The following is a 26,263-nucleotide window of genomic DNA, read 5'->3' on the forward strand; positions in this document are numbered from 1 at the left end:
ATGCCCATTCCAGTCACTGACAAAGTAGCATGCCCTGTGTCTAGCTTGGCCTATGAGAAATTCTCAGAGCACTTAGTCATCTCAGCTGGTTTGGCAAAGGGTATGAAACAAACCATTTGCTGGTCTGGCCAGGGATTTCTCAATGAGAGGTTACAAAGTGTCAGTGCTTCTGCCCCAGTTACCAGGGAGGACCCGTTGTAACCCTTCCAGATGGTCTCTGGAATGACTGCTGCACCCCAGTGACCCAGCCATGCCCTTGAAATCCAGGATAATGGCATGAGAATGACAAGGCAAGAGTAATGTGTTCGCTAAGGCGTCCCATTCAGCTGCTGTGCTCTAGATAAATGGCAAGCCCAATACCTGGACGAGATCCCTACGTCCAACTGTCAGGGCTGAGGAGGCATTCTTCTGGCAGGTCTCCTGAATGTTACTGACGTTCAGACTGAAAAAGAAAGAGAGGGCTCATCTCTTACTGACACGCTGTCTACCAAGGGAGGGTTGGTTATGGTTCACACCACTGGACAGAACTCCCTAATCACACTGCAGGGTCAGACGGATCAGCATTTCCTCCATAGTCATTGAGAGACACCTGACTGCATGCCATCCAGCTGCCCTACCAGACAGTCCACCGCACAATGTCCCATTCCAATCCAACAGCGAATAGCAGGATCTGCTCTGACAGTTGTCTTGAGATGGTCCACCACCAAAGAGTTATTACCATGGTGACTTACTGGTGCAGTGTGAAGCTGAGATTTGTTCTTGTACCCAGAAGCTGATAGCCATCTGGGGCTGCCCCATTTACAAATTATTGTTACCATTCAATCTACCAGTGAATTCATTTTATAGCCAGCACTAGACTTTGAGGGAGAGCCAGGTGTGATATTGGGTGGGATGACATGCCACCACTGACTAGCCTCCAACAGCATTGAGGGATTGGTGGGGCGGTATGTGGACCTCACAGCTACTTGGCAGATCTCCCACTCACTGGCGGCAACATAGCTCCCCCAAACACCCCCATGATTTTCTCCTTCATCTGCTTCCATTCCTATCAGGGAGTATTGGGAAAAAGGCTGCATAAGACCTTACAAATAAATGGACCAGAAAGAGCCCCCCCCCCACTTAAGACCACCTGCGAACATGAAACAATTGGCCAATGGCTGGGTTATTTTTACTTCTTTATGATGGATTGAAAAGGCAGGGAAGGGATTTTGTGTTTTTTTTCCTTTTTAAAAACACATGACATTCAGGGACGGTCTTGCCTCAAAGGCCCTCTGTTGACGAGAACACCAGTGGAATGACAAGATCACTAGAATGGAAATGAAAGTTGAGCAACTGAAAGAAGAGCTTTCCCATCTGTTTTTTTGTTTGCTTTAGAACTTCAATGACTAATTAGCACATTGGAGAAAAGAGGTCTTTAATAAAGCTTCAGCACCTCCATCCTTTTGATTAAGAGGAGAGCACTCACAATACAGATGCACAGCCCTGAAATTAATACGCGCGCACACACACACACACACAAAGTTGAAAAAACCTTTTTGAGAGCAAGAAAGAGGAAGAGTGTGTTTGAGTGTATATGCACGCATGCATAGACAGATAGATAGAGACTTCCAGGCCTCATCATCCATTGTAATGAAACAAAAAGGGGCAAAAGCCCATTCCAAAACCAACCCTTTGGAATTCTCCTTTAACATGCACCCCTGTGAAAAGGGCCCATGCTCACAATGTTTGTTTCAAATGATGAAGTCCTCCAACAGTCATATATACAATCTTCAGCTGCTAGGGCTGGAGCTGGTGTGTAGACCTACAATCAAATACGTTCCCACGTATTTCCTTCACCACGCATCCCTTCCAGAGGTTTTTGGGAAAGAAGCCATCACTCCTAGGTAGACAGGGACACCATGGGAATGATGCAAGAGGTGAAGAATGGGTGCTCAGTGGAACAAGATGTTCATTGATTTTGACACTGCAGAGCACAGCAGTGGCATTGAGGGCCGCCTTAGTTTGGGGCTAGAGATAGGCAGGGCCAGCTCCAGGTTTTTTGCCGCCCCAAGCAAAAAAAGCCAGAGTGTCGCCGCCAAAGCAAAAACCGCAGTGCTGCCCCTTGAAAAGAGCCACCCCAAGCACATGCTTGGGATGCTGATGCCTAGAGACAGCCTTGGAGATAGGACTGTGTACTCACATGTACTGTTCCCCTAGCGATTTGTGCACAGGAAGCAGGCAGGAGATATCCTGTATGATGACTTTGCCAGCAGCTTTAATAGGTCGGTTGTTGGCATCTGTCCCCTCACGCTTGCTTTTCCATCTCCTTGATTTCTGCAGAATAGATGGCAACAAGTTACTGAGGGAGGAAGACAGCACCTGTTATCAGGGCAGGAACAATGCATGAGCATCAGGAGTAATGCAAGCATCACCCACCCATGCCTTCCAAAGGCTGTGTGTTACTCCCGAAGAACATTAATAATGACATGCCCAGGAAAACAAGTGTCTCCGTCTCTAGGAAGTGAAAAGCAGGCAAGTCAGCAAGCTCAAGGGCAAACACACACGCTTGAGAGGGATTTTACAAATTATAGGGGAGTAGGCAGTAAAAACAAATCAATACCCAGCAAGCCAATAATATGCAGAAAGGCTGGCAGAAGGACCAGAAAAATATCTTTAATGGTTCTGGGTCTGAGCCCACTGCACACAGGACCACCATTGACTTCAGCAAGAGCTCTGAGCAGAGGTGTGTGGGAAGAGGTCCTGTATTTGCTGCTAGCTTCAGACCGGAGTAACAGGGAGAAGTTGACATGCCCATGTTGTCTCTTCCACCTAGTTCTAATGGGTCCTTTGTGTGTCACTGTCTAGGACCAGGGTGGGACTGAATAGGATTCCAGTGCCTCCTTGTCTACAGCATTTGCCAACGCTTCTGTTTGAGAACAAGAAGAGCTGGCTGCCTGATGGTAACACTCAAAGGAGCCCGGGAATTTTCTACAGCAGTAGGCAGTTGCCACTCTAACCAGCTAATTTCCAGCTGTACCCAAACCACTGCTGTGGGAGGCTGGTGAGGAGACAGAGCGAGGAAGCCAAGCATTCCCCCCAAATGGCCATAGAGTTTTCACCTTTATGCCAAGATGCATAAAACTATTTAGGCCACCCACATCAATTATTTTAGATGGCCAGTTTCCTGGCCGCTTCCAGCTCCTCAGCTTGTTAGCCCACCACTTGAGGGAGGGAAGTGAGTGCATGCAGTGGCCCAACCAGCCTAAGGGACTGGAACAATGTCTTGCAGGAGGCACTGGCTGCTACACAGGGCTAAGGTGAACAAAGTACATCCTGTGATGATCTCGGATTGTGCCTTTGCTTCCTGGCAAATCTGATATGGGCAACAGGTCTCTTGGTGAACAGAGAGAAATAGCAAGGTCTGCTGAATGCGCACTGACTGCACAGGAACAGACTGTGCAGGCGTAACAATTACACACACAGGCACTTAATTTTTAAAGGTAATTTAAAATTAATTCCTCCCTTACTGACTCCGGGTTTTGCCATGCAGCAGCTGAGGCCATCACTAGAACCTGCCACACAGAACCAAGAAGGAATACATGCTCCTTACCTGATTGATATAGCACAGGTGAGACAGAGCCCTGAGGGTCTGGACCTGGGCTCTGGCAGGTAAGTGAAGGAGAGACTTGTTTTAAAAAGAGAGTTTAGGATGGGATTTAAAGTCAGGGTGACATAGGAACAAATATCCCATTAACTTTCAATGAGACGGACCTGGGTGCTTTTCAAAGCCCCACTCATACTTCTGCACAGGTATGATCTGATATTCAGAGGCATGGAGCATTTACATCAAAGGGGGCTGTAGGTGCTGCTCAGCACTTCTGAAAATCCAGCTACAAGGGCTCTGCCCTCACGTCCAGCTGTGCAAACCCCAGAGAATTGGAGCCGAAGTTTTGATATTCAACAGCATTGTGTATTTGTTCCTAAAAGCATCAGAATTAATCTCTGAGTGGGCTCCTACTGTAGGGTGAGGGCCAGTGTCCTCTCTGATACGCAGGGCTTGCCTTCAGTCCACTAGTTCCTTGAACTGCTTCCTGAAACTAATCAATAATATGTTGTGGGCCAGACGCTGCTCTCATTGGAGTCAATGGGAAATGCCCATAGACTTCCCAGAGCAGGCTGGATCTGTTGGAGGATACCCACAGAAGTATCAATGTTTTACAGCAGGTAGCCGTTAGTGTGTGTATGGGAGAGGGGAGGAAACTGAGAAAGTGCTTTGTGCTATAGCATGCTATGCACAGCGAGAGTGGCAGGTGCACTTTGAAGGGCCAGCATGCTTCCCCACTCTGTGCCCCATGCAGCATTGGCCAGGAAACTCCATTCCTTTGTGTCAGAAGGGAGCAGAGTGACATTTGAACTCAGGTTTGCAGGTGCAGGGCCCATTCTCTGCAGGTGTAATGCCACTGACTCCGGCCGAGGTATGCCAGCAGAGTGCTCTGGAGAGCAGTGCGCCACCTAGTGGCCACCTGTTTACTAGCTGGCCCCAGCAGGGGAGAGGATTCCGTTTGCTCCTCAGCACCCACAGATGGACAATTCTCCCAGACAGACAGACAGACACACACACCCCTTCTGAAAGCAGATTCAAAGCTCGCCTGCCTTTAGAGAGGCATTTTGGAGACTCAGAACATGGACAAAACACAGCATTTTCCACAAGTAAACAAGTAACTTTGGGGGGGGAAGGGGAGGATGAGGAAGGAAGAATGGAATATTCCACAAATGGATCATTTACACTGCTAGGCGTCAACAGAGCACCAGGCGAAACAATGACGACATTAACTGATTACTGGGCCTGGCAATCAAATCTTCCCCCTTCCCGTGGATGAGGGCTGTCTACATACTCGCAAAATTTGGACCCAGGATTGGTCACTGACCTAGCTTCACTAGTGGGGGTTACAAAAAAAACACCCTGCCTATGCTACAGGTTCTGCCACTGCTACCCCCCACCCCAAAGCTGCACCTGTGGAGATCCACGCAGCCCCATTTTTGTGAGATTGGTCCAATTAAAAGTCCTGTTTGCTTCAATCAACCAGTGGCAGAAGGACAGAAAGCCAAGGAACCAGCAGATGTCAGCCTTGGCGTGGGCGGCCAAACATGAGCCATATCAACCTTCACCTATAATAGGGAGGTGAAGACCATGGAGACAGCAGGTCCTAAGTGACGTTTCACCTTGGCCCAAATGAAGAGTAGTCCTCAGTTGGGCAAAGTTTAGACACTTTTGAAGCAGGGTTACCCGAGGCCAGAAGTGTCCTGTGTTTGAGTCTGTCATTCCACAGAGGCCTGGGGAAAAGACACACAAGGTTCCATCTCCCCTTTTGCTCAACTTGTTTCCCAGGGAGAATTTTCCTCTGTGGTTTAAAAGACACCTCTCTTCCCTCAGCATTCAAGAGGCATAGGAAATGTGCTTCTCCCTGGGGCTCTGCCACAGGCTGATGGCACCCCATGACACGTCAGCCAGCAATTGGCTGCTTGGGTTTAAAGAGGCTGGGAACATAATAGTTGGCGCTCAACTGTCAATTAATGAGCCTGCCCCCATTGTACTTGAAGCTGCTAGTGGAAAATTTGGGTCATTTGTCCCCAACCTTTCTAGCTCTACCTTCGTGCAATCTAGAATCCAAGCCAGTGGGAACTGCATCTCCTCAGCTGCTTCAGAGAGCCAGAGAGGAGAGGCAGGAGAGAAAGGAAATAGCCAGTGACAGTGAATTGGCCTCTCAGAGTTGGTAAGACAACTCCCACCTGTTCATGCTCTCTGTATGTGTGTGTGTGTGTGTATATATATATATATCCTCAATATATGTTCCACTCTATATGCATCCGAAGAAGTGGGCTGTAGCCCACGAAAGCTTATGCTCTAATAAATTTGTTAGTCTCTAAGGTGCCACAAGTACTCCTGTTCTTTTGACAGTGAATTGAGATTCTTCAGCTCCTCTGAGCATCAGGAGGAAGGAACCAAGAGTGTTCAGACAGTCACGGGGAGGGGGACAGCTGTGGGGAACAGCCCTGAGAAATGACTGCACAGCTAGCCTGAGGGCACCATTTGCTGCAATCTGAGGTGATAATGGCAGTAAATGGGTTCAATGCGGAAACAGACAGCCCAAGAATGAGCCACCCACTGCTTGTAGTAACTACAATTATCCCTGCATAATCAGCAGAGAGGGTTACAAAATCCTGCATGCTCCTCTTGGAACGGGGATTCTTAGCTACTGAACATTCATGTCTCCCCTCGGAATCCTTCTGACACAGGCAGTGTTTTAGGTAGCCCCATGAAATGTAGGGGCATGTGAGAGAGAGGTTCAAGGGTTACATTTATTTTAATGGAGTGGAGGGATAGAAGCGGGGGAGAATGCAGATGATGCCAAGGATTAAGTTCACCGACTCCAGATCAGGTTCAAGCTGCTTCTCATGAAATCCCCAGTGGGGCGCAGTGTGTTTGTCAAGGCTTTCTTGCTGAAAAGTCCTCCTGGTATTTTGAACAACAAACCCCAGTTAACTCCAATTACAGGTGTCCGAACCCTGCCTGACCACCACACTGCCAGGGTTTTTAGAACAAGGTTCTCTGCAACATTAAGATTTGCTGTTTGCAGCATCTGCCCTGGTAGCCAGTCCCAGCAGCTTCCAAGGAAGGGGCAAGAAATCCCAAGTGGGCAATTACGGAAGAACCTGTCCATTTGGGGACTATTTCTTCCTGACCCTCATCAATTAGTGGCTGGTTCCTGCCCTGAAGCAGAAGGGTTTGATGCCTCTCATTTAATCGGTGGATAGTCTCATTATCCTAATAAGCTCTCAGTCTCAATGATATCTGGTGGCAAGAAAGGTCACACGATAGTTATGTAGTGCATAAAAGTATTTTCTTTTATCAGTTTTACATTTGCTTATGGGGTTTCACTGACTGTCCCCAGCTCTTGGTTATGAAACAAAATAATTCACTTTTTCCATATGGGTCATTGTTTTGTATCCCTCCATCATGTTGTCTCCTCTCTAAAACTAAACATATATGGAATTCCCCTCATGGCTCTAACTATTTTAGCTGCCTCTCTTCAAAAACCCCTTCAATTTCTTCTGTATCTTTTTTGAGGCAGGGTGACTAGCACGGAACACAATTTTCCAGGTGACGGCATGCTACTGATTTATACAATCATTACATGACATCCTTCCTGTACCAATACTGGTGCACAGTGTAGAATCTAGTCTCTGCTATTCCGCTCGGTCATGGTCTTCTGTATGGTGGTAAAATTGACTGGTTTGCTCTCCCTAGGGTGCCCGCGTTTCCTCACACCAGCTGCTTTCCACTTGACAGCTTCCCAGGGGAGTTTGTCTCTTGGCATCCAAAGTACATGCCCCAAATACAACCATGGCTTTCTTCTAATTCTAGTGGAAATGAGATGATGGTGAGTAATTTCTCAGATTTCTACGTTGGTGATGAAGTCTTTCCAACCAACGCTCAGAATTTTTCAGAGACACTTATTTTCGAAGGTGTCTACTTTTCTGTTTATCATTTTGGTAGATTGATTTCTAGAATGCCTTAATAGTATGGATAGCATTATTCTTTACGCATCCAGACATTGTGACTGCTGCATATTGAGCAGAGGTTTCCATTGCATTGTCTTCAGTGACGCCCAGGTCTGCTTCCTGAGTGATTATATTTCACTCCGCACTCCTCAGTTCAGAGGATTCCTTTCCGTGAGCATTACTTTGATTCTCTCATCATAACATTCCTTCTACCTGTTGTTATGCTGAACAGGCACCTAGCTTGGTTAGGTCCCTCTGTAGTTCCTCCCTCAATTAGGTTCCTCTTTTCCTGTCCTGACTCATCTAAACAATGATGGGTTAACCACACATTCTGACACCTCACTACTCACTCCCTTTTCCAGATCATTGATAAATAAATTGAACACTGGCCTGAGGATAGAACTTTGGAGCATCTCACTAAAACTTCTGCCATGTTGAAAACTAGCCATTTTTCCCTAGCTCAGTTTTCTGTCTTAGTTGCTGATCCATGGCAAAACTTTATTTCTCACCCTTTCAGAACATAGGTTTCCTTAATAGCCTCTTGCAAAAGACTCTGTCAAAGACTTTTTGAAAGTCCAAATGAATTATGTCTTTCTATTCTCTTTCAGCCACTGTTTTGGTGACACATTCATAGAGTTGTAGTAGATTACGGAGGTACAATTTTCCTTTACAAAAGCCATGCTTGTCTGTCCCTATCATATCATGTTCTTCTAGGTGTACCATAATTATAGTTTTAACTAGAGCTCAACCAGGTACCCGGTACTGAACTACAGATTACTGCTGTCATTCCCAAAATAATCCTACTGCTTTTTTAAAGATAGAAAACTGGCTAGATTTCAGGCTCAACGGGTAGTGATCAATGGCTCAATGTCTAGTTGGCAGCCGGTATCAAGCGGACTTGTCCGCGGGTCAGTCCTGGGGCCAGTTTTGTCCAACATCTTTACTAATGATCTGGATGATGGGATGAATTGCACCCTCAGCAAATTCGCAGATGACACTAGGGTGGGGGGAGAGGTAGATACGCTGGAGGGTAGGGATAGGGTCCAGAGGGACCTAGACAAATTGGAGGATTGGGCCAAAGGAAATCCGATGAGGTTCAACAGGGACAAGTGCAGAGTCCTGCACTTAGGAAGGAAGAATCCCATGCACGACTACAGGCTGGGGACTGACTGGCTAAGCAGCAGTTCTGCAGAAAAGGACCTGGGGATTACAGAGGAAGAGAAGCTAGATACGAGTCAGAAGTGTGCCCTTGTTGCCAAGAAGGCCAATGGCATTTTGGGCTGTATGAGTAGGGGTATTGCCAGCAGATCGAGGGACATGATCATTCTCCTCTATTCGGCATTGATGAGGCCTCATCTGGAGTATTGTGTCCAGGTTTGGGCCCCACACTACAAGAAGGATGTGGAAAAATTGGAAAGAGGCCAGCGGAGGGCAACAAAAATGATTAGGGGGCTGGAGCACATGACTTATGAGGAGAGGCTGAGGGAACTGGGATTGTTTAGTCTGCAGGGGGGATTTGATAGCTGCTTTCAACTACCTGAAAGGGGGTTCCAAAGAGGATGGACCTGGACTGTTCTCAGTGGTAGCAGATGACAGAATAAGGAGTAATGGTCTCAAGTTACAGTGGGGGAGGTTTAGGTTGGATATTAGGAAAAAATTTTTCATTAGGAGGGTGGTGAAGCACTGGAATGGGTTACCGAGGGAGGTGATGGATTCTCCATCTTTAGAGGTTTTTAAGGCCCAGCTTGACAAAGCCCTGGCTGTGAGGATTTAGTTGGGAATTGGTCCTGCTTTGAACAGGGGGTGGGACTAGATGACCTCCTGAGGTCTCTCCCAACCCTGATATTCTATGATTCTATGACTGAAGGGTAGCAAGTCTACTGAATTAAAAAACAGCAGCTGATTTTCATGAGATGGTAGGTTTTTTAACCACTTCCTTTTTAAGTGAATTTTTCTTCCAATATGGTTGGATGATGCTGCGAAGTCCAGGAGACTTGCTGCTCTTTAGCAATTTGTTCCGACACCTCTTTGAAATCTCCATCTGTGACCCCTTGTCTTTATCTGAAAAGGGGAGGCCTGGGACAGGCATGACCCCTCCTCGGTTGTTTCGACTGATTGTCAGGGCCTGTGGAAGACTGGTACCAGTGACTGGGATGTGGGCGGTCTGGCCTGGTGATCACTGCAGTGTTCAGGAACCAGAGGCCAATGGGTATGTCGGAGTCAGGTGTCAGAGCTGAAAGCTAGAGGCAGGGTCAGACAGGAAACAGGTGCACCAGTGCTCAGTCAGAAACCAAAGAGCCATAGCCGTCGGAGCCAGAGCAGTCAGTCACCAGTGCGACAGGATTCAGGGACTGGAGCAAGGGGCTGGAAATAGGGAGGGTCAAAGTCAGGAACTGGGGACGAGGCCGGAGTCAGGTGGCAGGGTCTGTAGCAGCAAGCCAGGATCCACCCTGTTGCACAGACAACTTCCTGTGTCTCTTTCTAGCTTAAATAGCATACTCATGGGCTCCTCCCGTCAGGTCCCTCTGGGCAGTAACTTTAGTGGAGGGCTACCAATTCTCCAGTCAGTAGTAGAGCTGTTAGGTGATGGTGTGGATCCAGCAGTGGCCTGAGCGCCCGTGGGCCTGGGTTTAGGACTCACGGATCCTCTCACACTGGTGCAAAGAAATCATTTAGCTTTACTTTCAAGAAGTAACGGGAGCAATTAAGAAGGCTAAGGACGTTGAAGAAAAGTACATCCTTTTTTACTATGTTATTAGCCTCTCTGATCTCCCTCAGCAGCCTTTTTGTGATCCGAATGCTGGGTCACACAAGCCCATATTATACTCTTACGATTTGGGATCTGTGTCCCTACAGATGCTACTGCCCATTCGGAAGTGTTACTACATTTGATTCTCTGGACTCTTTTAGGTACAGTGTATAGTGCAACTCCCCTACTCCATGACCCCATCTCCCCCTTCCTGGCACTGGGTCTAATAACGGAACAGCCTGTTGTTCAGGTTATCCTAGGTCAGGCAGGGAGTGTTTTATTCTTGGGGAGAAGACAGGGTAAGGCAAGGAGAGCATTAGCACAACGCACAGTACCGGGAAGTCGTTAATTGCTTGTATGGACCAGCGCCTCCGGGCAAAGCGAAGAGACATCTGCGCGTGAAAACGTTACACCCCAGAGGAGAAAGGAAGAAAGGCACCGAGAAAATTAAAAGAAAAAGAAAAGAATAAATAACTAAAATCCAAAAAAGCCCAGACCAAGGGAGCAAGGGGCATTGTGGCTTGTAGTTTGTTACTCCATGGCATTCCCCAAAGGGCCATTTCAAAACGAGGTCCAATCGGAAGCATCCCCCATTCCTTCTGCACAGTGTGACATTAGCCATAGGCTCTGCAGGGAGGGGGCTGCTGTCTCTCAGCCCATCACTGGCTCCTTTGGAGGACCTCAGTACTCTCCAGGCATTAATGAGCTAAGCCTCCCACCGAGATGGAGGAATATTATTGTAGCCGGCACAAAGAGGTGAAGTGACTTGCTCAGGGTCACACAGCAAGGCAGTGGCGCAGTTGAGGACAGAATCAAGATCTCTTGAGTCCCAGCCCCCGTTCTAGCCACTAGACAATGCTTCCTCTCTAGGGTGCTGGAAGCACAGAGCTAAGCACTAGACTGATCACATGACATTTAACATAGCTGGTGCCTGCCATGGCCCCAGAACCCACAACACTGTGGCAGACCGCTGGTGTGCTACATGGAGAGCAGTCATGGGTGGTGAACGGGCAGCTTTCCTGTGTGTTCACAGGACCGGGAAGGCAGCCCACATGAAGATCTCATAAAGGGTTTCCAGCATGAGAGGAGGGATAGCTCAGTGGTTTGAGCATTGGCCTGCTAAACCCAGGGTTGTGAGTTCAATCCTTCAGGGGCCACTGAGGGATCTGGGGCAAAAATCAGTACTTGGTCCTGCTAGTGAAGGCAGGGGGCTGGACTCAATGACCTTTCAGGGTCCCTTCCAGTTCTAGGAGATAGGATATCTCCATTAATTTATTTTATAGGCCTTGACACTAAAGAAGAGGCCATTGCTAACAGAGCCTATGAACTTGTGGCTCAGCTGACTCCATAGCAGGGCCGTGCCCAAGCTGAGCAGAGAGCCAGGCTGTTTGCCTTTGGGCTGGAGGTACTAGGCCAGGTGAGCAGCTCTCTCGCAGGCTCCTCAGACACCCAGCTGCTCACCTTGCTCCTCCCTTGGATCCTGCAGGAACGTCGGCCATTGGAACCTGGCACAGTGTTTATGGTAAAATCCCAAAACGGGGATCGTACAATGGGCTAAAGATCCCCTTTTACTTTCAGTCGAATGGATGGGCCAATGACAGGAGCTGCAATTAGAGATGCTGAGAAAAGAACGGCAGACCCAGAAGCTCTGCACTGATTTGATTTCATTGACACCTAATTTACTACAATCCCCTTGTGGGAGCTGCCAAATGGTCCGGTTTCTTTGTGGCTGTGTTCTCTCTCCTTTGGGCCAGCAAGGCTGGAGCGGGCAAGAGGAGGTAACTAGGAGTAACGGTGAAAGACAAATTTAGTCCATCAGGAAAAGCTCCCTGGCTGTGAGATGTTATAGGCTGTGCACTAACCCAGCAAAGGGACGCCCCATTTAATAGTGAAATGAACCAAAGGACAGGTGAACAGACGGTAAGGAGCAGTCCTGCCCCAGACCCAGGGACTATGGGGGCAGATTGGAGCCGGTAAGATTTTCCTTTTCCCCAACTCTCTATTTTTCCTTCCTTTTTGCATTTGAGTTGGATCAGCATAATCTTGGTCACGTTCACTGACTTGTGTTATGCAGTCAAAATACGCCTTTATAAAAAAATATTCAACACAGACTGTTTCCAGTAGCCTTAAGGATGAACTGTATGCTTCCTGAATAAATACAAAACCTTGATCTGGATTCAAAAACCACTTTGAGTACAAATGGGTTGGAGTCAAAAGGGGAGACCTTGCTCATCTGTGCTGTCTGCAATAGCATACCAAGCCATTTTCAGCCGATAAAGGACAGTCAGAGCTGTCAACCATGGTCTGAGCCTCTGGTACAACCTGCCCCTGCGCCTCATTGCTGTGACATTTCTTCCATCACCATCATCCCCACACAAAGAACATTAATAGCAACAATGCAGTAAACTGCATTGCCATGAGAGAGTTGTTCATATTCAGCTTGTTGCATGGCTAAGCAGGACAGAGTCATGCTGGGAGGATTCAGAGAAAGGTTTACCAGGAGAACTACCCTTCATTCAGTTGCGGGCACCTCCAACAATCTTCACAAGAGGAGGAGGAAGGGCCGAGCAGTGAGAAATTAAATATAGTTGAGACAAGCAGAGAAAGAGAAGATTCCCCTGCTCTGTCTCACTCAAAGAACTGTTCTATTGAAGGCACCATTGGACAGTCTCATTGGACGGCCTCAAAGTAGTACTGAGTCTGGTACATGCCCTTGCTGTACGGATCTCGTGGCAGCGTACGGGCAGCAGCACTATTAGGGATGATTCCCCCTTGGACTGAGATCTCAGTCTTTGGGCTTGTAATGTTCAGATTTGCCAGCCAGGTAGTGTGGATTCTGAAGCTTTGAAAGCAGCATGTGAATGCAAAGTAACAAGACCATGGACATCAGAGAAATCAGGAAAGTCCATCCACTGTCCTATTACCACGGAGGGGATGCCATGTTTCTTTCATGGAATGGATTTGGGCAAGAAACTGATGGTATTAGTTCCTGAGCCAGGAAAGGAGGCAGTGCTCTGTACATGAGCCTGGAGAGAATTCCCAAACGCTGCTTTCTTTTCTTGAAATTACTTAAGCTCCGACCTCAGAGAAAATCATGAGGCCAGAGCCCATCCAAGTCAACGGAGCTGTGCAGTTCTTTGCAGGATCAGGACCTTGAATTGCAAACAATTCAGGGCAGGCCCTGCCTTTTACACAGTGCTGGGTGCTATGAGTCCCAGAGGCCTTTGGGTACTAGCATTATACAAACGAAACAATAGAAAGTTACAACTTTCCATTGACACTCCATTGGCTAGTGGGACTTCTACCAGAAACCCAACTTTTCCTGGTTAATAATTGAGAGTCACTTTTTTAGGGATTGGGGGGGGGGGGTAGGGACGGCACATTAATTCTCAGAGACCCATTTTCAATTTTCATTTGGAGATCTCAGTAGCTTAACTGCTTCTCCAGGAACATTAGAGTATATTTTCTGTCTGGCAATGTACAGATTTCATTCATTTGTTGATTCCAGCCATCCCTTTGGTAGTGACTGCTATGGATATGGCTGCAGAGGCGTTTGCCGTTTAAACATCTGGTTATCTTTCTGAAGTATTCATTTTTTTGGCTTTTGAGGTCAAACTTTATAAATATGGCATAAATCAGCCGAATGAATTTAGGAGACTGTCTCATTTTCAAGAGACTAGGGGAAGACTTGGAATGTAGGACTAGGACTAGGTCACTTTCTCTTAGGCATATCTAAAAATGTTCCCAGGCTGACCTGAAATAATCAGTTTAATTCGCTGACTACAGTTAAACCCTTTGTTTAATAAATCATTTAGTTGTAAACGTGAAATGTGTTTTAATGGTTATATCAACCAATGAGGAAGCACCTTTCTTCAGAAAATAACCAAAGTACAAAGGGAAAAGTTGGTTAAAATCAATTATTTAAATTCAGGCTTTCCACTTGGTGATTTAAATTAATGGTTTAAACGGCCCATTTACATTGTATTAAAACCAATCAATCCTCCAGAGCAAGGAGTTAACAAGATCCAGATTTTTATTTTTTCTAACCCTAAAAATCTTGGAAATTAAATGATAAAAAAAAACCCTAAACCATTAATGTAACATGAAGGCTGTGAGATCAAACTCTGAGAAGTCAGGAAATCTCATTCCATGACTCCTCTGACTCACTCAGAAAAGTGTCTGACTTTTTCACCTGCAACGACATTGTGCGCGGTTCTTACTTTCTTGCCCTCCTCTTAGAGTAGCCTGGACAAAGGAAAGCCTGCAGGGCTGGGAAGGGAGGACACATGAGTGTATCTGAGTTTCACCCAGCACAACAACACACACATGCTTGGTCATGTAGGTTTTTCCTGGACATATTAGGATCGTGTCGCCATCAGTCCATGGGCTGGAGAGGCAGGTCCCATAAAAATCACACCCAGATGCTTATATGCATATTTTTAGACTAGCCTGGCATGTTAGCAAGGTGTGTGTCAGGGACAAGCACATGCAGAGGACAGAGAGGGGCAGCTCTTCAAATAGACTCATGTGAAGGCAGGGACGGGCTGGAATGCTAATGATCAGGCAGCACCACGGCAGTGCCCATTGAAAGGAAGTTTGAGGGGAATATGGGTAGAACCGCTACTCTAAGAGACGCTACTGGGGGCGATATGGAGACAGAGCTTTTGACGAGGAGAGGTCCCACTAGAGGCTCCACCCATGGCTGACCGTTCTGCTGCCTATCAGTTGAGCAAATTGGCAATTGCCGGACATTCTGTCCGTGAGGAAATACACATTAAAGCAGACTGCTAGAAAATCAGTTCCTCTTTTGCTGCCCTGCCAGGACCAGAGCTCTAACTCTCCATGCCAACGCTGAGGAAAACTCAGGCTCTTAGGCAGCCAGTGGCTGGCATCTCTTTGCCCTGCTTTAGGCATCTAGGAAGCCATCCATTGCTGCAGGAGAAACTCCATACCTGAGCACAGGCCTTGGGCCGTTTACTTTGGAAGTCTGGAATTTTAAGGCATTCTGTGAATAAGCTTATGCAGTTCTTTGAGTTCTTTGTTTCAAGCATGTCAGCTCACCCTGGAACACGCTGCAAGGCTGGTTACTCACACAACACTTGCACAACAGGCACCTCCGGGCCTGCCACCAAATAGCTCTTTTAGGACTTCTTGCAGCCTCACTTATTCAGCCCTTCTTCCCGCAATGTAACAGGACACAATGGTAAAAAAACAGGTCACTATCCCCAAAAGGTTTGCTGAGTCAGGACTAGCCCACTCTGCAATGGTAACAGGTGCTTTACTTCACCTACCCAGTTGGGCCAGGGACGTCTTGTCACGGTCTGTGTGTACAGCAGCTAGCCAAATGGGCCACCGTCGCCAACTGGGGCGTCTAGATGCGACCACTGACAACCCATCTAGAAATGGAGGTAGCTCCTCCTGGAGTTTCTCAATGAGCCAGTGCCAGAGGCCTGGTTCTTTACCCTGGAGTATGTCAGGGAAAGCAGACACAGGCCAACTGGTTACGGAGATCCTTGCTCCGGAGTCTCTAGTACAGTCCCCATTTGTTCTGCAGCCTCCACAGACATTGCTAGTAGGAGCTCTGCGTTCAGCAGCACTGGGAGCGCCTTAGTTATGCTAGGCCTACCTACAGCAAGGGAATCAGTCCAACGAACAGCAAGTTCAGAGGGAAGCTGAAATAAATGGGCCAGTCAAAACGGAGGAGCAATCAATGGACAGAGAAACAACACAAAGGAGCCAAGCCATGGTGACTTTTTAGCGGAGCGGCTCATAAGGGAATGCTTCCCTGGTAGAACGAAGAAGCTCCGCAGACAATAATGTATGTGGTTAAGGACAGTGATGCTAATGGGCTAGAGAGAAGGAAGGCAAGTTGTTACAGGCATTGGGAAAGGTTTTCCCTTACCCTCTCCTTGTAGTAGAAGGAGCTGATGGAGACCTGCTCCTTCTCACTGCGGGTGGGACTCCCACTGTACAAGCGCAGATTTCCTGGGGTCTCCGTACGGATCTTCATTGGTGTGATCAGGCCGCTGTGATAGGCCGATAAAGCCGACAGAGATCTGCCAAAGAAGAGAACAAGCTTTCAGTAACTTACCCTTGGCAAACCACCACGAGAGTTCCAGCTAGAGCATGTCACTAGCCTGGCACCACTGTTATTTCTGGCATGTAGTAACACGGGAAAGCTCAGCTGAAGCAAGCGGCCAGCATCTCTGAGTTCTTATACTTCCTGAGACCAATGCACTAGCGACAGGACTTACTGAAAGCCAGTGGCTCAGCAGCTGCTGTCCTCCCAGTCTCTAGCCCTTAGCTCCAGTCACTGGCAAATCCATTCACCGGTGTAATCTAGGGGGATTTTACAGGCTTTGCTCAAGTGCATGACTTTGTGCTCACCTGGGAGTAGGTTCTGTAGGAGAGACTGCACGGTGCATTGTCATGGGTCTTGTGAAATATACCAGGTAACCTGTGGAGACAGGACATAAAACCCCATTCAGAGCAGATAGGATTTGAACATTCGCAGCCCTTTCCCCTGCCCTAAGGGGTAGCTTTCACAGTGATGCCTGTGGATTCAAGGCACACAAACCCCACCAACAGTAATGAGGCACGTGGCGGGATGCCCACAAACCAGCCCAGCCACTCTCCCCTCGTCTGTAAACCCCATCCAGACAATCTGATTTTTCTCAAGCCAAATCTACTTCCCTGAACCCATCAAAATAAAGAGCCCAGCTTTTCAATCCGTCAGCTCCTAAGAGCTAGCTCCAAGGAGAGGAGAGGGAGAAGGCGAAGCCCTGTCCTTGAGCTGTAACTCTGCACTGTCATTTGTCAAGCACTCGGATACCCCAGTGAGGAGTGTGGTATAAATAACTAGACAGAGAGGAGCTGCTCTCACTGTTCAGACTTGCAGTGTAGGCCCAGCACAAGATGAAGAGAGAGATGGTACATGTGAAGTACGTGCAAGTCTACGCCCACTCGGTATTGCCCTCGACAACCTTCTGCAGCCCAGTACACCCTGCCCGCCAGCACGGCACAGTAGTCTTAACAGATCCAACCTGCCTGGATTAACCTGCTTCACTTCATCCTGTGAAACGAGTGTGGCCGTGTTACATGGGTTTTATTACCCCTGCCACACAAGATTTTCAAACCGGAATGCAGGCAGGGCCCTGGAGAGTTGCTCTTGCATCTGAAGCAACTTTCCACAATTCCAGAGCTTAAACAGGCCCTAATCTGCTCCTTGAGAAGGTCATTACCTGGCACACACCCTCCTGGGAAGCTGGTTATTAAAGACCGTGCCCTCACTTCCCGACGAGGAGTGAGCGGTTACTGGGCAGCAGGAGTTACTAACAGACAGGCTCCCAGCTGGAATGCTGGGAGCTTACTGCTGGGAATGAAGGTACCAGTGTGCAAGGGTTCAACCCGGGGAAGGGGAAGGGCAGCTCTCCCACCAGCCCCAGTCACAGGAGCTAGGTGACAAGTGGGTCAGGGAGTCAAAACACATGCAGCAGTTTGCCGTGGGGAGGAGCCAGGGTGCTGTGCCACAGATGGGGCAGGGGAGGCATGCAGATGCCCACCTGCTGCTGGAGAGGGGGTTGTGTTCATGCCCAAGACATGGCCAGAACCCCCCTATCCCTGACAGGTAGCATCACCTCCAGGCCAGCAGGTGGCTCTAGATATTTTCAGCTCTTCTTTGTCTCCCAGTTTCACATACCAAAGACCACCCACAACATGGCCCAAGAGCAGCTGCGAACTAGTGCGATTCCTACAGAACTCTGACAGCACTCTAATCTCGCCCCCTATCGGCTTGGGGGGCCAGCGACAAAAGCCTGCCTTTGCTCCAGGGCGAGTGCCCACTGTCCGGGGTGGATCTCCAGCAGGCAGATCAGCTAACTGATCCCTTGGTGGAGGGTTCTAAACCAGGCGTCAGACCAACCTGCACCACAGAACCTGGCTCCAGAGGTCCGTGGAAATGGGATGTTGGAATCCTGGTAGGAGCCGTAGGCATTAGATACTCGGGCGAAGGTGGGCAACGGTGGTGTTACGGTGTTTGTCAGAGCATAGGGGTTGCTGGAGGTGCTGTCCTCCTGGTTCTGAAACAGAAGTTACCCAAGATCATGCTGCGAGTCTTGGAGGAAAGCTCTCCTCACAGACCTGTGACCCGCAACACAGGCTGGCTCCATTTCAACCTCTTGTCCTGCAAGCCCGAAGAGGCCAAGCACATGGAGTGGTTTCTGCTCTGCAGTGGGTGTGTTCACTGCTTGGACTCCTTCCCCTGCTCAGCTCACAGAGCATTTGAAGAGTTGCTGACCCACCTTCCTTTGGTTTCATGGCTGCCTTGAGCAAGAAAGTGGAGGTTAAGAGCTCAAAAACCCAACGGTCTCAGAGGCACAGAGGGTTTGGCCTTCAGACTCTGGACTCCGTCATAGCAACATGTAACAGACGGGGGAGCTTGGCTTAGCTACATGTCCCATGCACCATGCTGCCACACAACTCAACGTGACCAATGTCTCTTTAAGGGGGACCACGACTGGAACAGCAGGCGTGCCGCAGGTCAGGCCTGAGGGGCACCAGCCAAGCTGGGTGTTGGGAGGGCAGGAATGGAACTGCGGGAGCTGCAGGTCAGAGCGCTGTGTGTATGGGGTGGAGGCTGAGGCAGGGATGCGATAGCAGGGCTGCTGCAGATGAGGACTGATATAATTTGTTCTAGATGGTGGTGTCTGGCCCAAGCCGCATCGGACACCAAGAAGTAAATAAAACCCAAACCTGCGGAAACCCAGGAAGAAACCCCCAAGCTTCCCTGGGAACTAACTGCTCCCAGCATTGCAATGCAGACAAACCAGGGGCCTCAGACAAATGTGCCCTGGCCGAGCCAAGGGGGGACAGCACCTGGCACAGGGCCAGCCTGCCTGTAATGACGTCCCTAGAGAACGTGAGGGCATGGGCTCTGCAGAGCGCATGCTTAGCTCAAACCCAACTCACTAGCTTTGTTTAAAGAAAAAACCTGTAGGTTCCTTGAAGAAGGGTGGAAGGATCTTTCAGTCAGAGCCCAGAGCCTGACCCCATGTCCTGAAGCCACCAGCCCAAACAAGAGTTAATATTTCAGCTCTCTATAGCTTCTCCTGCATGGCAATTTCCCAGAGCCAGCTCTCCCTCCGCAACCAGTACTCCCCTGCCAGGCCCCCCAGTGACACCTATTGGAAGGAGAGTAGCTGTAAGTTCCCCCGCAGCTAGACCTCCTCCACACTTCCCTGCAGCGCCCTGTGTTGGCACAGGCTGGGAGTACAAAGCCAGGAGACACCTCAAACTTCTGAGCTCAGGGAGCAAATACTCAGGGTCTGATTTTGAGAACTGCGTACATTCAATCACATGCTCAATTTGCCCTCCCCCCCCACCCCATTTACCAAACATCTACACAGGCCGCGTCTCAGAGGTCACCAATGGCACACGGGGGGTCTGACAAGGCTGGGAGCTCTGCAAAGGCAGAAGGTGTAGGGAGAGGAGGAAAGCAGGAAAAGCATGCAATCCTTCCTACCACAACGGACTCCAGGTAGGAGACCAGCTGACGCAGGCAAGGCTCCAGGCAGCTCTGGTTCCGCTTCACCTTCTGCAGGGAAGTGTCGTTCAAAATCTGGAACAGGCACAAGATGCAGCTTGGGTCATCTTACCCATGACCACACCTCCATACCGTGAGTCTGGAGGCCCAGGAACACCTCCTGGAGCCCTCAATATAGGCAAACTGACCCGCGCTCTGCTTTGAGAAGGGCTGTCATGTTAAGGCACAGCACTGGCTATTAGATCACTGGAATCGGTGACTGGCTCTGCCACGGATGTGCTGTGTAGCCTTGGCTAAGTCACAGCTATTCTGTGCTTATTTCCCTGTCCATAAAGCAAGGGGGGATATTGACCCACCGCCCAGTGGTGACAAAGATTACATCAGCTCATGCTGCAGACCCCTGCAATAAAGGTGCTACAGAAACACACCGTGCTATTCATTGGGAAGGAAGCCTTTTGGGGCAGAGTTTCTTTTTGTTCTGGGTTTGTACAGTGCCTAATGCAGTGGGATCCGGCTTCATCGGCAACCTTTGGCATGCGGCCCATCAGGGAAATCCACTGGCGGGCCAGGACGGTTTGTTTACCTGCAGCATCGGCCGATCGCGGCTCCCACTGGCTGCGGTTCGCCATTCCAGGCCAATGAGGGCTGCAGGAAGCAGCAGCCAGCACATCCCTCAGCCCGTACCGCTTCCCGCAGCCCCTATTGTCCTGGAACGGCGAACCGCGGCCAGTGGGAGCTGCGAGCGCCCAAACCTGCGGATGCTGCAGGTAAACAAACCATCCCAGCCAGTGGATTTCCCTGAGGGGCCGCGTGCCAAAGGTTGCCAATCCCTGTGCTATAATAAATGATAAATAATAAATGAACATGGCTGGGAGGCTCAGGTTCAACTCCTAGTTCTGCTGCAGATCTACTGCCTCCCAGGGGTGTGCGAGGATAAGTCCAGTAAGGTGCTCAGATACTACACTGATGGGGGACAGAGAAGTACTTAAGACAGACAGACGTTAACAATCCCGGGAATCCTTTAAATCTTACTGCTCTCAGCCTACCCTTTGATAATAACCGCTCGTCCCTAGTTTGCCCCCTCCACTCAGCAAACATGGATTATTCCCCTAGTGAGGCTTCAAACACTGCTAGCAGAATACACTGCCATGGGCCAACAGCATCCCTGGTATATGCCCAATGAAGTCAATGAATACACTTGCACCAGGGATGCATTTGGATCACTGTTTTTCCTCTAGGTCCTACGTAAAGTGGTTCTTTTATCTAGGACCTGGCCCTCCTCACTTTGTCACGAAGAGCTGGGAGATCTAGGCCAAGGTTGGCATGTTTAAGATCTGCTTCCTCTTGGTACTGGGCCCCCTCTACTTCTCCTCTCCCAGATTCCAAGAAGGACAGTGACCCCTGGGACACAGACCTCTGCTCCTTACAGCAGCACCAGGGGGAAGGCAGCTCTCGCTTCTGGAAAAAGAATTTCAGCAGCTGGAAGCCAAGTGCGGACCCCGCAGAGGCAGCCAGCCTTGGAACAGGGAGAAGACGAGGGATTAGTAGGAGCCCTACAAAAATTATCCAGAAAACTCAGCTCAACCCTACATTTTAAAAAAGGGCGGCGGGTAAAAAACGAGCCCAGCTGAGCTTTAGAAGGGCTTAATGAGGAAGCAGCGGCCAAAGTGATCGGTAGCAATATCCCAGCTAAGCCCTGCGATCTCTGGGTACCTGGGATAGAGGGCATTTTTCTGGGCTGTTACTGTAGCAGCAGGGTGTGGGGTGTATCTGTTTGCGAGCCTGGGGAAGCCCTCCTGTTGGTTTCCTCGGGTCATACACACACCGCGATGAAATCCGACAGCACGTATGTTGTGTTGGTGCAAGTTACACACCAGGTGAAAAACGGACCTTAACTACTCATGTGAAACGGTCAAGAAAACTCAGCCCAGGAGGCCTAAAATACATCTGCAAGTCACATTCAGCCCTCAGTGTCCCCTTCCTGGACTTGAGCAGTCAAACATGTCACTGCATCTGGGCTCCACATACCAGATGCAGAGTGCACCCCCCTCCCTGCGCATGCACACATCCCTACCTTCAGCAGCTTTGCCTTCATTGTGGAGCTGATAGTGGTAGTGGGGGCAAACTGGAAGGAGGGTGCAGCATTATTGGGATACTGCACAGGGAACATCACCCGCATCTTGACTCTCTGGTTGCCACAGTGCACAGACACTGTGCAGCTACGATTCACAGCGTCCATCTGCGAAAGGAAAAGCAAACACTTCTGATGCAGACCTCCCAGGGCCTTTAGCCATATGGTGGCTGAAATCCGCCACAAGGGGCTGGTCCCTCTGCAGAGGTCCCGCCAGGCTGCAATGCACACTGTGCACAGGGGCTGCAAACACAGAGATAGCAGAAACTCCAGACACAAATGGGGGATTGGCTCAGCACTTCCCAGTTTTGCACCGAGACAGCCCACTCTGCGGTGGAAGCTGCAGGCAGGAATTGGGAGTATCCATCCTAAATATGGCCTTCTCAGTCCATCCCATGTCACTGAGCAGCTCCTCGTTTAGTGGGTTAACCCTATGCACCCCCTCCGGAGAGCCTGGCCCTTTGGCTCCAAGAGGTCAACAGCAGCACCTGCCAGACAAACCCTGTAACTACCACCTACCAAGTCAGCTGCTTCAGAGCTCTCCACTAAGCCACACAGCTATGTCTCCTCCTGGCAGGCACCATATACAAACCGGAGCTTGCTGTGTAAGGGAGAGTCCAATCCCCGAGAGGCAGCGTGGCCTAATGGCTAGGGCACAGAGCTGGACTTGACTCCTGGGCTCTACTCCCGATTCTGCCACTGTCCTGATATGAGACCTGAAGCAAGTCACTCCGTGCCTCAGTTTCCCCTCCGGCCCTTTGTCTTGTCTATTAAGATGATAAACTCTTTGTAATGAGGGCTGTCTTTCATTAGGTGCACACATACAGCACCTTGCACAATGGGGCCCTGATTTCTGTTGGAGCCTCCGAGCTCCACTATAATGCAAGTAATGATGATGCTGGGCTCTGGGGCTCATCCAGTTCAGTGCACCTGGCCTGCTAGGTAGGAGAGAGGGACCCCAAGGCTCTCCCTGGCTGCTTCCAGAACCACCAACTGGGGGGTGGGAGAGGTGGAGCAGAAGGAGCTCCAGGGCTCCCCGCCTTCCTCCTCATTAGGGGCCCCCAATCATAGGTTTTAAACTTGAGCTCAGGCCGGCACTCGTGCCTCACGCTTACAAAACATCATGAGGGGCAACACTGACCCCCAGCAAAAGAATGAGCTCCCAGCGCACTTCAGGGCTTCAGCCATTCGGAATCACCCCATCACCCCACCTGGAATCCAACATCAGCACTGGCGAACTTCTTACAGCTACTTCCTTCCAGGCAGAGATTTCCCCAGTCTGCCACTTAAGAGCTACAGCGAGATCGTAGCTGTGGCCTGGGAAATACCTCCCCACCCCTCTGCCACCCTGTGCATCTGTGGCCTAGAAATACCTGCACCTCCCACCCCTGTACCGTGACCTGGGATTATCCTACCATTGGCCTGGGGAACGTCCTGCATCCATAGCCCAACGTAAGTGTTGTTTAAAGCAATCAGCCTCATAGTGCTCGGAGAGGGTCCCCAGCACAAGACACTGGGTGATCCAGTCCTGCCCGCGTCCCCTGCTGTCAGCAGGAGGAAATTTTCCCTCTACCTCCACATTGACGTTTCGGATCTGCACGTTGATCAGGGAAAACTCCTGCTGCAGGGTCTGCGGCAACCCCAGCTGGTCTGATTTTCTTCCCACCAGGAGGTCGTTCTGGAAGTCTTCCTTTAAAGCTGGCAGGAGAAATGGAAAACAAACAGGATGAGGCAGAATGTGAAAGAAAAGCTTCAGGGCACCCGCCAATCTCCTGGTGCGCAAGGTGCCCACGGCAACAGGCACACACCCATCAAAGAGCATGTGACCATGAGTACCACTCAACTGTCTGGGATCTGGGTCCAGCCCTTGGGCCAGACGGACAACACTCTCTGAAGCCAGTGGGAAGGACCGCAGGCTGGATGGGGCCCTGGAGAGCCCATCCTTTGCAAAACATGGCCAGCTGCCCGCTACTTTCCAGGTGGAGTTTAAGGCTTGATTTTAATCTACAAAGGCCTAACTTGCTTGGGCCCTGCCTACTCAAGAGAGACCCTCCCACACGATATTAGCAGAACTGTAGCTCCTGGCTCCTAGCAAGGGCTCTGCACTTTGGTATTCACCCCTGCACCTGCTCCAAGAGAGACCAAGTCTGATGGCTTTAGGACACACTGTAAAGTGTGCACATCTAAACGCGTACATCTAGCAGCCAGCTCTACTGCTCACGTGGCCTGTCTGACAGCTAAAGCATGCAAATAGGAGGAAGATTCCCTTCTCCTGAGCTGGGGCCTCCTGCCTCTCCATGTTTACACAGGGATGGCGCTAGCTTGGCCACCATTCTGAGATAGCCACTCCCCACAGCAGGCAGCCACAGAGAGCAGGCTCTGTCCATTAGAAAGGAGACAGACTCTTACACCTCACTCATTCTCCCAGCAGGAGGATGGGCTATACGCCCATAAGCACTCTAGATAGTTCTTCCTGAAGGCCAGTAATAGCCTTGCAAGGCCAAAAGACATTTCAACGACTGAGGTGACACAATGGGAAATCAGAAATTGTGGGCAAGGCAAAACTCAGTGAGAGTTTTAGAGGCTTTGGCGATATATTATTGTACCTCTTCCCGTGGCCTTTCCTGACCATTATGGTTGTCTGGCTTAGGTCGACTGTACACTTAGGCAGCACCGCATCAAGGGTAGGTACCACATGATGGCCAGATCTTGATTGTGGAATGACCTTCACAAGAGATCTGCTGTGGTCTCTGCCAGAGGCTGTTTTTAGGGCATGAGGCAAGTCCTAGTTAATTCTGCTGGCCTATTCTTGTCCCTGGTATTTTTTTCATCTATTCCCCCTTTCATTTCCCATGCTGGGAACTGCTCCCTTTGTGGGAGGTTTCCGTGAGAATTCTTGGATTAGCCTCTGGACCAGATATTTTTGGTTGTTGTATTTGGCTGGGTGGGTCTCTTAGCTGTTAATTAGTATTTGGGATTTTATTATAGTGCTTAGATACCTTGCAATAGGGGCCTGAGAAATGGATTCAACAAAGGCCAGAGGCTCTCAAGGAAGAAGGTGATCATTTCCTGAACAGAAGACACTCCTCTAATCCTCTAACACATCACCACTGCAGTTCCCTGGCCTGGGAAGTTTGGGAGGGGAGATGACTTCTCTTCCGCCTCCCCGTTGGTCTAGTGTCTAATCCTCAGGAGCCTGCATAGTCATCTGGATTCCTAAGGACCTCGAATTGTCAAACAGACTGTGGACGTTTTATATTGAGGGAGGAGGGCTTGGGTCTTATTTACAAAGCATTGTTCTCCCCAAACATCCCAAAACGCTGTACAAATGTTAACATAGGATTCCTTCGTCCACTGCTGAAATGCAGCTGCGTCGGGGTGAAAGGCAGCGAGTGTTTAACTGCACACATCAACACTTCACAACAGTTTTCGGCTGGGAAGGGCCAAACAAAACAGCCAGGACTCGCATGTTCTTTGATCCTGTGGCCACAGCATTTACTGCAGAATCTACTCTCTGCTTAAAACAAAAAAATCCAGCCCTCATGGCTGCAAAGGAAAGCTTAAAAACTTGAATCAAATGGAAACTGATGCAGCAATTTTGACAGGGTGAACATATCCCATGCCCAGCTGGGCAGCAAAAGGGTTAACTCTTAGTTGCAGGGAGAGACAAGAGAGCACATAAAGGCGCATGAGCTGCCAGGTCAGGAGGAGAGAGCCACGGCCATAGCTCGTTAAGTGTGCTCTAGACTAGGACAAGAGGTGCTGTATTTCATAGAATCATAGAACTGGAAGGGACCTCGAGAGGTCGTCTAGCAGTCCCCTGCACTCGTAGCAGGGCTAAGTATTATCTATTCTAAACCATCACTGACGGGTGTTTGTCCAATCTGCTCTTAAGAATCTCCAGTGATGGAGATTCCACAACCTCCCTAGGCAATTTATTCCAATGCTTAATCACTGACAGTTAGGAAGTTTTTCCTAATGTCCAACCTAAACTGTCCTTGCTGCAATTTAACCCCATTGCTTCTTGTCCTATCCTCAGAGTTTAAGAACAACAATTTTTCTCCCTCCTCCTTGTAACAATCTTTTATGTACTTGAAAACAAATCCAATTTTTTCAGTCTTCCCTCATGTTTTCTAGACTTTTAATCATTTTTATTGCTCTTCTCTGGACTCTCTCCAATTTGTTCACACCTTTCCTGAAATGTGGCGCCCAGAACTGGACACAATACTCCAGCTGAGGCCTAATCAGCGTGGAGTAGAGCGGAAGAATTACTTCCTGTGTCTTGCTTACAATACTCCTG

General features: G+C 49.3%; 1 protein-coding gene across 17 annotated transcripts in view; it reads right to left on the bottom strand.

Annotated features, from left to right (window-relative positions):
* The window catches only part of WDR59 (WD repeat domain 59), a 108,979-nt gene that overhangs the window by 46,986 nt on the left and 35,730 nt on the right, over positions 1-26,263 (bottom strand). For 11 of the 17 annotated variants that reach the window (XR_004648035.1, XR_004648033.1, XR_004648030.1 and 8 more), the window contains 9 exons: positions 23,537-23,661; positions 21,907-22,071; positions 19,812-19,907; positions 18,213-18,369; positions 16,679-16,748; positions 16,194-16,347; positions 10,627-10,683; positions 2,180-2,313; positions 361-442 (listed from right to left, as the gene is read on the bottom strand). Coding sequence is in view for 5 of the 17 variants with exons in the window: in XM_034788714.1 (XP_034644605.1) it covers positions 361-442; positions 2,180-2,313; positions 10,627-10,683; positions 16,194-16,347; positions 16,679-16,748; positions 18,213-18,369; positions 19,812-19,907; positions 21,907-22,071; positions 23,537-23,661 (1,040 nt within the window). In the remaining 12 variants the exon portion in view is untranslated. Of the gene's footprint in view, positions 1-360; positions 443-1,720; positions 1,880-2,179; positions 2,314-3,589; positions 3,642-10,626; positions 10,684-16,193; positions 16,348-16,678; positions 16,749-18,212; positions 18,370-19,811; positions 19,908-20,722; positions 21,349-21,906; positions 22,072-23,536; positions 23,662-26,263 lie in introns of those variants that run through there. The other 6 variants (XR_004648038.1, XR_004648037.1, XR_004648039.1 and 3 more) reach the window with 6 other exon arrangements.

The sequence above is a fragment of the Trachemys scripta genome, chromosome 13 (genome assembly GCF_013100865.1).
Source record: "Trachemys scripta elegans isolate TJP31775 chromosome 13, CAS_Tse_1.0, whole genome shotgun sequence".
Taxonomy (NCBI): Eukaryota; Metazoa; Chordata; order Testudines; family Emydidae; genus Trachemys; species Trachemys scripta.